We start from the raw sequence: 16339 nt of genomic DNA, 5'->3' as shown, positions 1-16339 counted from the left end.
TGTAAGTGTTCAATAAATCCAATTGTCAATCCAAACCCCGTCTAAAATCAATAATCTTGATAATGTGAAGCTCACTAGTCTAACTTCGAGTGATACCGCCAAGGACGCTGTCACGTGCAGCGAGTTGAACAAAAGTGCTGTCACGTGTAGGGTAGTAGCGTGACGAAAATAACAGGATATAGTTCGGATGATTGAATTATCACCTTGGTTTCAAGTTCTCTTAATCACACTTAAATGCAGCGCTATGGCTCATTTACACAATGTACAGTTCACCGAAGCACGCGGACTAGGATTCTGTCTTTACTAATCGTCTCCTAGCAATGGATCCCAACACGGAAATTAGCACTTCATATCACTATCACTATGCTTCTACATCTCTGCCAATCTCATCCTCCCTGACCTTATTATCTTAATCATACTTGGTCAAGAGTACAGGTCATGAAACTAATTGTTTTGCAGCTTTCTCAAGCCTCCTATTGTTTCGTTCCTCTTGGGTACAGGTATTTTCCTCAGTCCCCTGTCCTCAAATATCTTCAGTCTACTTCCGTCTCTTAATGTCAGAGACCAAAACTACGGTTAACAGTTAATACTGAATGCAGTTATGATTATTATTCATGCTAGGGTTTCGTTCCAAATTCTGTACGATGTAAATTTGGAAGTTAACTTTCTGTTTGAGTATGTCGGACATAACCTCTAGGGTTATTCAACTATCAGATATCAAATGATACCTGTATTGTAACTGGATATTAATAAAAATATATGTTGCCTAGGAACAACAATAATTCATCTTGTTTGGTATGTTGTCATATAACTTGCAGTAGGACAGGTATGAGATATATTACTGTAGACACTTAGGAGCGTTCATATTAGCTAACACGGTTTACACACGATAAACCTTGTACATATGTTGATCTAATCCATAACCAAGTATATACCCTGCTACTATGTATAGACCACATTGCATTAGCATTGAAACTTTCTCTATTCTACTCCCATTTCCCTTCTTTATTCTCGGATTTTAACGATCCTGGATGCACGGTATCTCATGGTTACAGGTCAGTCATACTTCTAACACAGTAGGTTCAGGATTTCAGTCTCGGTCCTGAAAGCGACTGGGCTCTGACTTCCAAACTGAATCTCTCGATATAACCATTATGCACGTTCCGAATAAAATACGCCGTTTCCAACAATATCCTTATTGTTGTGTTTACCGATCAGTTGCTTAGAAAAGGGGCTCATCTATTGTTGCGTCCACGTTCATTTCCGCGGGAATCTATTTTCCGATCCGTTGCGTAAGAATGAACTATTCCGGATTTCAGGCGTTATGTCACAATAAGAACTTTTTCGGAAGCTGTTGGTCATGGGGTACCCTACATTTATGGAACCCGAAGTTCCACCATGTTCACAACAAGCCGCTACGTGCATCCGTGCTGAGCCAGAAGAATGCAAGCCAGATCTTAATAACCATAAAAAGAAAAGTAATTTTAATATTCTCGTTCTAATCTCGCCAGTATCTTTAAAGCGGTCCCTTCCCTTCACTTTTCCTTCCCCATCCTTAAAGACCTGTGCACTTCCAGTCTCCCCATGTATGCCTTGATTTAATCGCCCCACTAATGGAATATTTCGTGAAAAATACATGTTATCCTTATGTATAATTTACTGAAAAGGAACATAATATTTTATTCACCCTGTCCTACCGATTCAGGATTAGCATCCTGAAGCCTAATAAATTCGGATATTGGCTCCGGCACAGGGCTAAATTAATCCCCGTTTTCGAGCTGCTCGCAGGGACGCTATTACAGGGTCTCTAAAACTTTGGGACCTGTCCAGAAACCGTTGCAGCGCTCCAAGGAAGACAAAGAGTCGCATTCTAATTCTTTAACTTTTCAGATACTTAAATACTTTCTTTATTCATTAATATTAGCCTTATTTTTATCTTAGACACAACTTGAATAACTCACAGTACTCTTAAACGAAACCAGAAACACAAATATATACGGAACAAAATATGATAAGTGGTTGAACAGAAGAAGTTTTCAAGGAAACAAAATAAATAAACAAGTATGTCGGTAGTTTGGTAACTGGGCCAGACGGAAGTTTTAACTTTGAAATATCTTTGTAAAACTTTCACAGTCACTTTGAAACATAAAAGATTTGCAGCTCTGTTATATTTACATGTAGCGGACCTAATGCTGTGTACATATGCAGATATACATACTTTCTTCAGGGATACATAAAGCAACGTGTTGTAGAGGTTACTTGCATGTTAGGCAGATACAGGGGTTAGGGCCAATTACTCGTAGATGACGAAGAAATTCATACTTTGATTTTCTTCCTTGTGTTATTGGGGCTGTTGCGTAGAGAAGCATAAGAGAGGCCTAACCCGTAGCGCAGATTTTCACAGGAGAAACTGATTATACATAAATTTGTGCGATGAACCTGAAGGAAACACGTCTCTGCAAGACACGTGTATGGCGTAGGGAAATATAACAAAGAACCTCAAACAAAATTCATAATGTTTGCTTTCCTATGGCATAGATTTGTGATTTCGCAGCTTTATTGCTATTATTTATTAATTTATTTAATTTACGGAAATATTATTATTCAAGAATATGTATGTTCACTGTTTTTTCGTACTTACCATCGTCATGTCCTAAACTGCTGACTTACAAGGAACATACAGGGTGAATCTAAATTATTGTCGGGGTTTCCGTTGTTTATAATTTTTTAAATCAGATGTTATAAAATATAAATTCTTATAAAATATGAAAATGTAACTCAAAAAGTATTATTACTTGTAGAATCAATACTGCACAGAGCTAAACAACTTCAACACGCGCGCCTTCCGTGGCACGCAAGATCTCCAAGCGGTTTACAGTTACGCTCCAAGTGTTCTCCAGCATTTGCGGTGTGACTGTTTCGATCGCAGCAACAATTCTGAGCTTCAGTTCATCGAGGGAGGTGACAGGGGTCTTGTAAACAATGTCCTTAACATATCCCCACAGGAAGAAATCAAGCGGCGTAATATGGCGTGAGCGTGGGGGCCACGGAATTGGTCCATCACGCCCAACCCAGCTCCCAGGAAAATGCATGTCATTCCAAATGTGGGGGTGCACCATCTTACCAAAAAAGCTCTTTGAGTGCGCTTTCTTTATTGCAGACCACGGAAACTCCGACAATCATTTAGAATCATATTGTATATGCCTATCCATGATTTTTGTAACAAAACATTCATAGCCGCCTAAAACTGTTCATTACTTATATAGCCATAAAATCGACAGTTAAAAAGTACATTTGCAGGGTCGCCATCTTCATATTTCGCATTCTTCAAAATTGTGTTACACAACGCATATTTTTCCCAGATCCATTGCCATCTGTCATACAGTCACGTGTATGGAGGTTCGCATGACGAAAATAACGGGTTATAGATCGCATGATTTGATCTACTCGCATTTCGGTTATATTCTCTCTTAATTATATTTAATACTCAATTACAAAGCTGTCGTTGTTCTAAACACTTGCCAGTTCACCGTTGCACACGCACTGGGATTCCCAGTCTTCCCTAGTCGTCTCCTGGCAACGTATCTCAACTCAGAAACTAGAGCTTCAAATCACTATGAAGTCTTCTTGTTATTTCGTCTTCAATTACTCTGTACTGCTCTGTCCTACTCTTCACTCAACTAATCTTCACAATTCACTAAGGACACGCTCCATTCTCGTCCTTCTACTCTCAACTGCTCCTAGTTTCTGAATTCACTTCTCCTATAAGCACTCTGCACAGACCCCACAGAAAACAATCTGCATTTTTGATGATGTCACCGCGATGCATAGCTCGGTCTGAAAACGAGGAAATGTGTTTACGGAGCCCAGAAACGGATTGCATAATCCCTTTGTTCTATGGTTGCGTGCGTGTATCACTTAGCAACGGCTGTTTCTGTGGATCAACAGTTCTTGCATGGAGTAAATACGTCACAGTATCATGATCCTGGAGAAGGTATCGCTAGTGTGGCTTCCACCTCAAAACTTTGTGTGTCCGTTATATTGTTACTGACTCTAATAAATACAAAATATGGAGTTCATATGATATCGAATGGCATGACTTTCATACGAAAATACGAAGAAATAGGTCAGCTGGTTCAAAATTTTAAATATTAGGGGTACTGTTGGAAAATGGTGAATTCCATTCTGATGCAAAGTGGTTATACTGAGAGAGTCAGTTAACAATGTCAGAAATATAAGAGGCTTAATCCTGATGGTGCTCAAGCTTACGATCTTTTACGTGACTAAGCTGCCGTTGCAGCATAAGATACCTAAGATAGGCATGATCTGCTTTGCAAAGCCTGGCCTGACAGAGGACTATACAGCGCAAAAGAAGAATTTTCAGTAATGTGTTATACGCACACTTGACGAAAGGCCAAGCGTATTCATAAGACAACCCATCATCTCGTCAGAGAAGGCGATGATCACAAGGGTTCAGTTGAAACAAACGCCTCCTGCACAAAGAATGAAGGTAGGCTAAAATTGTCTCCAGTTTCCTCGAGTTGTTTTATAATACGGATTCACAGATATGGATTAAAGAGCGTCTGATAAAATATAAAAATATTCAGGAACAATGAGTCCGTAAGACTGGGGTGGAGGACGCCGTGGCCTGATTCAATAACACTAAGATACTCCGTGATAACCTCAGTAAATACAGCTGATAGGATAGCTAGGTTCAAACCCAGTACAGTTGTAGCTGTGGAATACATGCAGTTTTTCCGCGTTGCAGGATTCTTGCGCCCTGGTGTGGGCGATCACACGGTGAGCAACTTCGGGCTTCTAGACCAGATTGCAGCACTGCAGTGGATTAAAGAAAACATACAAGAGTTCGGCGGCGACCCAGGAAGCGTGACCTTGATGGGACATGGGACTGGAGCCGCATGTGTGAACTACCTTATGGTATCACCCGTCTCTCAAGGCACTGACGGTATGTGGCAACAATTTCTCTTGACAAATAACTACGTGTGGGGGTTCGTGGAGGACAACGCGGCACTGGGGCGTGTTATCTCCGAGTGCTTTGAATTCTCATTCCACCAACTTCACAGTTGCTGTTCACCAGGGCCCGGATTTTGATGACATGTCACATTTTTTTCCTTGTATCCTATGCGATGCTCTTAAATATATAAATCTCGGATTACTGCCAAGCAAGTAACCAGGAATATAGAAAAACACGAGGCCCTTTTCTGGTTACATTTTTGGCTTATTATTCGACGCCGGAAACGCCGAAACATCGGTGAGCTACCGCATTATTAGGAGTATTATCTCTCAGCTTTGAGAAAACTAGATAAAGACTGTGTCTCAAATACGAAGGTACAAATATTGCTTAATACCATTTGGGAGTTAATAACTACTTCCCACCTTGCTCACACAACAAACAAACTCTGTGGCCTGTAGTCCGCAAGTGAACTATATCGACCGAGCGACCGCAGCTTGTCGGCGTATTTAGTGCCAAATTTAATGGATAGAGAGTGTCGCGGGGTCAGCGCAACGAATCCCCACGGCCGTTAATTTCATTTTTCTAGACCGGAGCCGTTATTTCCTTGAAATAGCTCCTCAATTATCCTCACAAGGCTGAGTGGACCCCGTTCCAGACCCAATACTTCTCAGAAAATCTGGCAGCGCCGGGAATCGAACCCGGACCTCTGGATCTCTAGCCAATATATCTGACCACTAGACCACAGAGGCTTCTACTCACAATCATTCGAAATACTGGGCCAAAATACTTTTGGGGGGCAAAATAATGAGGTTCTTATTGTTAGAGATGGTGTCAGCAATAGTAAAGTAAGTAAAGGTATCCCTGTAACAGGCCGTGGAGGTCCATAGGGTTGTGAGACATCGAGGCTCCCACATTTTCTAGATAATCGGCTCACAGATGGCGGTGAGTTTGTCGGCCTTACTTTCCGGCCGCCCTTTACCGCCATAAATATTTCTGGTACTCATTTCTGTTATAGGCTGAGTCGACCCCAGGGCCATAGTGCGGCTGGAAGGATTAGTTTAATTAAAAGATTCAATGACCTCGTGGGAAATGGAAACCGCGACCTTCCGGCTTGTAGCATAGTGCCTCAATTACCTATGCTACGGCGTGTCCCGTCAGATACAGTGACGACTGTAATTTAAACTCTTAGAGTATACATTAAGATTGTGCTGAGGATTCTTCCTAAATCCCTTGTATACCTTCATTATACGGGATTTAGGCACAGGAATAAATGTACTTATTATGTTTGAATCTGTATGTATGATTTAAAAGAGAACCTTGAATGTTCTCGACAAAATACTGTGACGAACATGACCACTGCTAGGTAACGACTGAGAATAAACTTTCCCGAGAACACGCAACAGTAGGAGTTGCGTTCTCTGTGGACCATACTACAACTAGTAGCTAGGATGCACAACAATTCTGACAACAGAAGAAGTATTTTCTAGGTAGTCCGGGGCATGTCCAGTGCTATACAACGGAGCTGTATATATATTCTATGTGATCCGTGTCGCAGCTATATAATAAGTGCATATCTGTAGGTAAGAGAGAGAGAGAGAAGACCCGGTGTGGAGGCGGGATCAAATACCTCCACCGGGAACCTGCGAGTCGTAGGAGGCGACAAAAACGGAAGTCTCAAATCTGAGACAGTAAAATATGATCGCGAGTCCCAAGGGACTCAGACTCGAGAAAGACTGCACTGGCAAGGGCCAGCAGCATATACAAAAGGCAGGCCCGTCCTCTCGTCAGAGAGGGCGCCCCACTAAACAAGACCGTAAATGCCAAACAGTAACAAATATCTGGTCATGAGCCCCAGATGTGGCTCGACACCAAGACTGACTGACTGACGGACCGACCGACTGACGGACCGACCGACCGACCGACTGACGGACCGACCGACCGACCGACGGACCGACCGACCGACCGACCGACCGACCGACCGTCAGTCGCAATGTGACTTGGACTTGGAGGTAAGGGAAATCAGAGAATTAGAATTGGAGAATTGGGTCGAGTTGTGGAGGATCGGCATTCCAAGATGGTTGAACAAGAAACGGCAATAAGACTTAATTGTGATTTGAAGTGATAGTTCCTCTCATATATCCATTGCCAGGAAATGCATAGCGTGTCCTAGGGATTTCTGAAGTCGGTAGGTTAGCGGTAGAGCTGTAATTGATTGTGAATAAGAGAGATTGTAAACGAAGGCGTCAATAAATCAAATCATCCAATCCAGAACCCGTTAATATTAGTCACTGTACCCTTCATACATAACAATACTGTTCTTCGCTGGCTGAGGTACCTAAAGCTCTTCTGTTGCAATAAATTGCTATTTGACGTATATGTTAAGCTACGTTAAACTTTCCATCCTAGTACAATTACTGAACTTCTGAACGAAGACAGAATCCAGTCTCCGAAGCGTCTTTTTTAAAAAAAGAAAATGAGGACTACTGATAGTGTACAACAAGTCAATATTTGTATTCTTATAGCATTCTCAAAAACTTTTAGATCTTATTTTCTTCCTAGGTATAATGCGTCATCATTTGGTTATATAATTCCATAACTCAGAATTGTTTTTGCTCTCTTGAATTTTCAACCAACACGAGACGAAAATTTTCAAATATTCTTATGTTAAAAATGTACCGGAATTTCTGAAAGATGAAGTGACCAGAGCCTTTGAACGATGTACGTCTGTAATGGCACAGAAATGTCCACACGTGGGTGAATAAAGGACCTTGCTTTTGTTTAGGATCGTGGCTGTTCCATCGGGCTATTCTGATGAGCGGGACAGCCCTGGCGGACTGGGCTCTGACAACGAGTTCAGTTGTCACCATCCAAGTGTCTCAAGCCCTAAACTGCCCTTTGACGGAGACCAACAACGAGATGGCCTCCTGCCTTCGCAAGAGGAGGCTGGATGAGATTATGGGCGTCGAAGTGCGAGTTCCGGAGTACAAAACCCGATTCGGACCGATGGTAGATGGCAGCGTTGTGCCTAACGATCCATTTCATCTCACAGGAGTGTACAAGGATTTGTTCAGCAGGTGATGATGATGATAGATATAACATAAATAATGCTCTAGTTTGGCCTTTTATCCAACTCTATGTAGGATAATAGATAAAGAGTTAATATTATTATAAAAGGTTATCAACTCCGTCGAGTGTGACTGATAAATGTTTCTTTTTCTCCTTTTTAATCTTTCATCCTTAATTTGTTTCGGTCTGAGAAACCATCTTCAAAAGGACATATAAATACAGGCGGAAAAACATTTATCAGTCATACTGGGCGGAGCTGATAAACTGTTATAATATTGTTAGTGCGACGGACCCGGATGAACCAAATCAAAATTTTAATATTAGTAAAAATAATTATCGAAAGAGAGGAAGGTCAAATACGAACAAAAAATCTATAAACTTGTAATGTTTACTCTGATTAAATATGAATGTTGTTTCTTTGTTAATTACTTAACATTGTCCGAGCTATAATATAGGTGATTAGTCGTCGGCTTCCCACCGCTGTGACCCGAGTTCGAGCCCAGGTCAGTTCATGTGGGATTTGTGGTAAAATAAGTGATACTGGAACAGGTTTCCTTCGTATACTTCGGTTCTCCTGCCAATTCTCATACCACCGACTGCTCCACGATCATCATCTATCATCCCGGGCTGGTAAAATATTCCAGTTAGTGGCCGACGTACCAAGTGGACTGTCTCACCCCACCCCAAGAAACTAAAGAACTAGTCACTTATCAGGAATATCTACAATTTCTTTCAGTTTCGATAACTCGATTGGAGGGCAGTTACTTAGTATACATAAAACTGTCTCTCAAATAAATTAAACGACTTTATTCCAAATAAAATTCAAGTTAATACGCGTAGTGAAGCGTTGGTGTCAAGATTATGTTACTTTAATTGTTAAGAACTGCAGCTTAAGAGCCTCGCACTGACCCTCTGAAACGTCTTTCAGTGTATATCGCGTCACATCTCACAACATCATTAGCGAATTCTGCTTTTTTAGTTATTTAACTCCTGCAACATTTTTAATAAGTAACTAGGCTTTCGCAACGCTAGTGCTTTACTTCGCACATGACTGCAATGAATTAGGTTATCCAGCAGGTTAATTATTTGAAAATCTTAATTTTGTACCTTTATTTGGGTATGAAATTAACGCAGAACTATTGCTTGAAGTAAGTATTAGACAATAGATTCATCTCATTTCATTGATTTTATTAGGGTCAGTGTGTCAAGACATAAATTTCATTTCAGTGTTATCCGGTCTCTACATAGCATATATTTCATTGCACCCGCCTTCTCAACTGTGCGTTTTTGTAAGAACAAATTTTCCCCGTTTTCCTTTTTAAGGTCAACAATTTTACGTCGTACAAATTAGCATTTAACAAGATTACACAAATATTACGAAAGGTTGAGACATTTAAGTAAATACTGCCGATCACAGTGGCCTCGAGGTCTAATTCATGAACCGTCTTCGCCCGCTCTGACACTGGGGTCCTGGGCTCGAATCACACTTGAGGCATGGATGTGTGTGCGTTTATTTTGTGTTTGTCTTGTTCAGTGTATAGGTACTGGCCTTGCGATGGGCTGATCTCCCATCAAAGGAGTCCTATCGACTGTGTAACTGAAAAAGCGACCAAGGTCCAAAAGTCTGTAGAGCAAGAGAGACAGGAAAAAGTAATTACATTTTATTACAAAACTTTCTCATGACATCCAGCAACCCCCAGCGGGGTGCTTCCCATGCTTTGAAAACCACTACTTTGAGGAATGGTTTATTGGGTGGTTACCTAGACTTTACACACCGATCTCTGTCTACGCACCAACGATTATATGTCCCTTTTATTTCTTATACAAATTTCTAAGCTTTAATTTTAAACAAATATGCTGGCGATATTTCTGTATACACGTCTACGATATAAATTCTTACGAAACTGAATTCTTCTTCAATCTTAACCTTACAGATTAGGCTTTCTGCCTTTCTCAAATTCAAAATTAATTTAGGAATGCATGACTATTTAAGACATTTGCCGGGATGTCTTACACGGACAGTCCGGCATGTTACAAGGCCTCTATTTTCACAGAACACAAATACAAATGGATGCGGACAAATATTCGTACAAGAAGTTGGATTCGAACTCGCAGGGTCAGAAACCCAACAATGGGGAACTTTACACGGCTCATCGAGTGCTGACACAGCGCTGTAAGTCGAAAGCCGTATTAACAAGTTTTTAGCAACCTGTTGCGTGTATTACATTTAAAAAGTATAAAGACCTTAAATATGTTCAACCATTAAACGCAACAATGATTTTATTCATTAATTTAATATCAACACCGCACATTTCGACCTTTGAAGGGTCATCGTCAGGTGTTCGTTAGCTACACAATTTAATCATTGTTTTAATTTTCAATTTTCAATAGTAAACTTGTACTCTCCATCTCAATGCAATTTAAATTGTAATGCAACTAATATTAATAAGAACTATACATAGGGATTGACTGTACATCATTGGGTTATATATTTAATATCATATAGGTATATGTAAACAAAGAGTATGGTTAGTATAATACAAAGTGAGCAGTTAGTAGATGACATGAATATAATGAAATTGTGTATCTAACGAAAACCTGAAGATGACCTTTTAAGGATCGAAACATGTAGTGCTGACTTTAAATCACTCAATAACAATATTGTTGTGTTTGACGGTTGTAAGTATTTAAGGTCTTAATACTCTTTTATTAGCATTAACAAGGCCGATTCACCCAGAGGATCCTTCGCCCACTGAACCAGCAATCTCCTGGCTACAGCCTGTGTTCGCGTGAGGCAAGCGAGAGCAGGGCGTTTCCAGATGGACAGCCCAAAGGGATCGCTGCCTCATCGCACATTGCACCTGCATGCGTATATATATATATATATATATACTACGAACATATGACACGTATTTTACTCGTATTATTCCCACTGACAATTTGAGGTGCGTCTTAAATTCGAGGAATGTACAACTATCTAATTTTTTTCCTAAAACGTTAACTAAAAAATTAGATGATGTTAAATTCTAGGGCGTCTTATATTCGATGCAATACTGTATATATGCACATACATATGCAGTTGACATTAGTACTGAGAAAAAGGTTTCCTTGCTTTTCATCAAGGGAGAGCGACTTGCACACGTTTACTAGAAATATAAGTTTAATGGTAAAATTAACAGCTCGCGAAGCAATGTTTCCAACTTTAAATAAGGACAAAATGTATTTCCATGTATTGTAAACTTCAGATTAAACAACAGTACACACACATTGATAATTTCTCTTTGAATCTGTTATACTGTGGCACGTGGTATTGGTTGAGGAACTATATCACTAGCAAGAGGTTCGCGTGTTCGATTCCCTACGAGTTAATTCGATTTCTCAATTTACCTAATCCTTCCATCCGCACTATGGCCCTGGGGTCGACTCAGCCTCTAACAGAAATGAGTACCAGGAATCTTCCTGGCGGTAAAGGGCGGCCGGCGTGTAAGGCTGACAACCTCACCGCCATCTGTGAGCCGACTCTCTAGAAGATGTGGGTGCCTCGACGTCTCACAATCCTATGGAACCGCAGAGCCTGTTACAGGGATAGCTTTACTTTCTTTATGCCTATCTGTTACACTGATGTATATGAATACTACGGTTCACGACCTGAGCTTAGTAGTATTTTACGATGTAGAAACATTCTACGTATATTAAAGGACTGGAGGGAGGGATTGCTGTTGAATTTACGGTTTTGTTCCACCAAACGCAAATCTAGAATAAAAAGCAGACCCTGTTGAGGAGAATGTACGGTGCACTGAAGCACTGAATGCCTTGAACTGTAATACGCATTTGTATGTGGCAGAAATTTGCTATGATTCGAAGCTTTGGGGACATGACAAGAGCATTTTCCACCAAAATGATAGCATCCCCAGATTCCGATGGATTTCTGTGGAATCATCGGTTCGCCATTTCTCTAACGCGTCTCCTCTTCGTTAATCCAATCTCAGTTCATTTTATTTCATTTTCGAAGGATCGTGTAAAGGGCAAATGTTATATTCTCAAGAGTGACCGCTAAATCAATTTCGGAACACATGATTGGGCCCAGGACAACGGTTCTGTTAGCCTTCGGTTTCACTCTATTTCAGCCAGCTAGATTTGATTTTGCACGGTTACCAAGACAGTGAAATGCACTTCCTCAAATGTGACGTCGCTATATCGGTTCCCTTAACAAGTAATGGTTTCCCAAGTTGTGGGTCGTGACCCCTACCAAGTCATGCAAAATTTAAGGAATTATTTAAACCTGAATCTGCGCAGAGAATTCTACAGGGTCAACATCATCATCAGCGTGGTTTGAAATACTGGCCCGTTCAGACATCGATACAGGTAAAAGAGCACGATTCCTCGATCATTTATCTTACTAACGTCAGTGGATTTAATTAAGAGCTATCACGCACCTGTGTGTATTATTCCAGTGCGTGTCAACGTCACAAGGCGCAATAAGTGTGTAAGTTAATGAAGGACGAATTTATCGACTTTCCTGTTCATCTGATATCAATATCCTACATTTCATCCGGCAGGATAAAATCTACCTATCCACACCTATCCGTCTGTACATGACACTATGGCCCTTCATTGGGTCTCGGCAGCTTTTCAATTTCTTAATCGTGTACACAGTCCATAGGGCTCCTTGGAATGGGGATCAGCCCGTTGGAAGGGGGATCAGCCCGTCGCAAAGCCTCTACCTATGTACAGAACAACACAGAAACAAAACAAACGAGACGAACATCCATGCCTTACGTTTTCAAGTGAGCGAAGACACCTCATGCCTTAGACGGCACGACCACCGTGCCCGGCGGAAGGATTCATTTTTCATCTTCAAAAGTGAAAACTTGTCGGTGTAAGTACAGGCAGTTTCTGTCATCCAGGTATGAGCTACTGTACGGAGTGACAGAACTGGAGAGTTATGATCTGCTGGATTCCGTGTCGCTGCAGTACGGAATGCTGGAACAGGAACGCGATAAGGAGATCCGTTCGTACGTTCGAGAACGTTTTGAATACGAGCCTGGACTTAGTCTGGCCGAGACGCTAAAGGCATACAATGTAATCAGGCGTCAGTTAAATGAATCCACGCGCTCCGTCGCAGAGACGAACCGGGACATCCTGCTGGACATTCTGAGTGACGCTCGTGCTGCCGCCCCTATGGTCCAGACAGCCAACTTCCATTCAAGTGCCAATCCAAAGTCCTACTTCTACGTTTTCGCTCACAAAAGTATATATGGCGACTACTCATGGGTGAGTATACCACAAAATCTGTGTAAATGCATTGCATATATTTTCCCGTATAGCCTTCTCGGATATTAATATTCTTAACTACCTTTAGTCCATGACAACTGCTTCTGAGAAAACTGCCATTTTGCTTTTGGGGTCCCTAGAGGTCGTACTGTTATATTTCTGAGAATGACACCAACATAATCTTTTCTGGGAAATATCACCATACACGACTGCAATTTAATCACAATTATTAGAGTCTTTTGAAAGAAAAATCACAGTGTTGCTTTCGGGGCTCATCTGAAGGGTTTCTATCTTTGGAGTACCAAACTATGATATTGTTACGTTTTATGGGCGTGACTAATAGTAACGGGTTTGAATAGGATTATTGGATTTACTGATCACTCCTTTAGAATAACTCATAATCACACTAACTTAGAACCCACCATGACGGCCTAGGACCCACTCCGTTCTGACTGCACTACGACTGGCTCCATTCTGAGCTGAACGGCCTTTTATACAGCGTATCAGCATCCACGAAAACGCCTGTTGATCGCTCGTATCCACGGAAAAGCCTGTTTGTTGATTACTCGTATCCACGGAAACTTATTCCGTAACGATTTGGTTTCCAAGAAACCTCTCTACGGAAACGTCTTGGTCACTCTTTCTCTAACAATGGGTCTACATATAAAAAATTCAATTTCTTAAATACCGAATATGAATAATCCAATCAGGCGTTATTAAGACGAGCATACAGGCAGACACATTGACAGCATTCCAAAAATATTTGTTTTTATTATGGAAATTGTCAAAATCACGTGAATCCTCAATAATTTGAGCTTATTTTTCTCGTCTTGCATGTAGGATAGCTAAAATTGTTAGTGAAATGTGCACTAAAATACATTATAAATTACTTTATTTCTTGCTGGATTATAGAAACTGTTCGAAATGAGGTTCTCAACGTTCAGCACACGACTCGTGACGCTGTGACACCATTCTAAATATCGACTTGCNAATTTCTTAAATACCGAGTATGAATAATCCAATCAGGCGTTATTAAGACGAGCATACAGGCAGACACACTGACAGCATTCCAAAAATATTTGTTTTTTATTATGGAAATTGTCAAAATCACGTGAATCCTCAATAATTTTAGCTAATTTTTTCGTCTTGCATGCAGGATAGCTAAAATTGCTAGTGAAATGTGCACTAAAATACATTATAAATTACTTTATTTCTTGCTGGATTATAGAAACTGTTCGAAATGAGGTTCTCAACGTTCAGCACACGACTCGTGACGCTGTGACACCATTCTAAATATCGACTTGCAGGTTTACATCTGAAAACCCGCATTAATACGATAGAATGTTTTAGGTTAGGCAACTTCTGTGCCATTCTATATATAAAAAAAGCAAAAAGTATAAAATTCTGCGTGGTATTATACTGTAGCATCCTACTGAACATCACTTATTATTCAACAGATGTCACTAGTTCACTGTCTCAACGTGCAACGCGTCCTTATAAAATTTATTTGATAGTTTCTTACATACACAAAATATGTCTTTTTAAACATTATTTAAAAGTTTCTGTACATTGCACTATTCGTTTCGACTGACAATGGTCATCATCGAGTGTTTAAAATTGTTGACGAGAACTGCTGAGGCCGTATATGGGACTGCACATCAAATATCAGAACCTCACAACGAAAACACAGCAGTTTCCCCCAACAATTTTAAACACATGATTATGAACAACGTCGTTCTAAACATGTAGTACAATGTACAAAAAAAAAACTCCGTGGCCTGTAATCCGCAAGCGAACTATACCGACCGAGCGACCGCCGCTTGTCGGCGAAGTTAATGCCAACTTTTGTGAATAGAGGGTGTCGCGTGGTCAGCGCAACGGATCCCCACGGCCGTTATTCTCGGTTCTCTAGACCGGAGCCGCTATTTCTTTGAAATATCTCCTCAATTTTCATCACGAGGCTGAGTGGACCCCGTTCCAGACCCACTATTTTTCAGAAAATCTGATAGCGCCGGGAATCGAACCTTGGATCTCAGCATCTGTAGCCAGGAACTCTGACAACTAGAGCACAGAGGAGGTCGTAGTGCACTGTATATGAATTTTAAATAAGATTAAGAGGATGCAAGTTGTAGAAGGACGCGTTTCACGTTAAGTTGTTGAATCAGTGATATTACTTCACTAATAAAATTCTGCCAATACATATTCTAAGTACCTAAAGATTAAAATAAATTATACTTTCATGCGAAGAATATAGACAGAGGTACCTTGGTTGAAGCACTCTTTTAGAAGCCGGAAGGTCGCGGGTTCGATTCCCGATCAAGTCATTGAATTTTTCATTTTACCTAATCCTTCCAGCCGCACTATCGAAGTGAGTACCACGACTGTTTCTGGGGGTAAAGGGTGGCCGGCGCGTAAGCCTGACAACCTTACCGATTGTCTGGAAAGTGTGGGAGCCCCCACGTCTCACAACCCTATGGGTCTCCACGGCCTGTCAGCGATAACTTTACTTTCACTTGCCCAAGATTAGTGGTTCCCGGACTTTGGCTAAATTTGGAATTCCGAACAGGACACACGCTTTCGGAAACTGGATTCATTTTCTTTCTCGGTGAAAGAGGGTAAGACGGTCAGTTAGATCCGTTATCGCGGGTCCGGTGACTGATATTTTCTTTTATTAAGGGACTGAAACAGATATGGTTTTGGAAACTTATGTTCTCTTCGGAGCACTGGATGATGGACGAAGTCCAGAAATTCGACAACGCTAACTGTAACATACCATTATCACTTACACGTAAGTCAGTTTGGAAGAATAATTCCAAGGAGAACATTGGGGACATAAAGGAGACAAGTGAAGTGGAAGTGTAATGACGTAAGGAAGGATTCCTAACACTAATCTTTCTGGCGCGATATAGCTCACGCGGTTAGTCGCTGGTTTCCGGGTTCGATCCCGGGTCTGGTCAAGTGGGGTTTGTGGTGGACAAAGTGGCGCTGGGGTAGGTTTTCTCCGAGTACTTCGGTTTCCCCTGC

At 41.0% G+C, this 16339-nt stretch overlaps 1 protein-coding gene across 4 annotated transcripts in view; it reads left to right on the top strand.

Moving 5' to 3' along the window:
- The window catches only part of LOC111875489, a 246991-nt gene that overhangs the window by 216744 nt on the left and 13908 nt on the right, over positions 1–16339 (top strand). For all 4 annotated transcript variants that reach the window (XM_023871803.2, XM_023871811.2, XM_023871795.2 and 1 more), the window contains exons 4-6: positions 4769–4966; positions 7758–8049; positions 12949–13315. In XM_023871803.2, the coding sequence (XP_023727571.1) occupies positions 4769–4966; positions 7758–8049; positions 12949–13315 (857 nt within the window). The remainder of the gene's footprint in view (positions 1–4768; positions 4967–7757; positions 8050–12948; positions 13316–16339) is intronic.

This window comes from Cryptotermes secundus, unplaced genomic scaffold (assembly GCF_002891405.2).
Source record: "Cryptotermes secundus unplaced genomic scaffold, Csec_1.0 scaffold736, whole genome shotgun sequence".
Classification (NCBI taxonomy): Eukaryota; Metazoa; Arthropoda; class Insecta; order Blattodea; family Kalotermitidae; genus Cryptotermes; species Cryptotermes secundus.
Note: the sequence above shows the minus strand (reverse complement) of the source record. Positions and strands in the feature narration are given on the sequence as shown.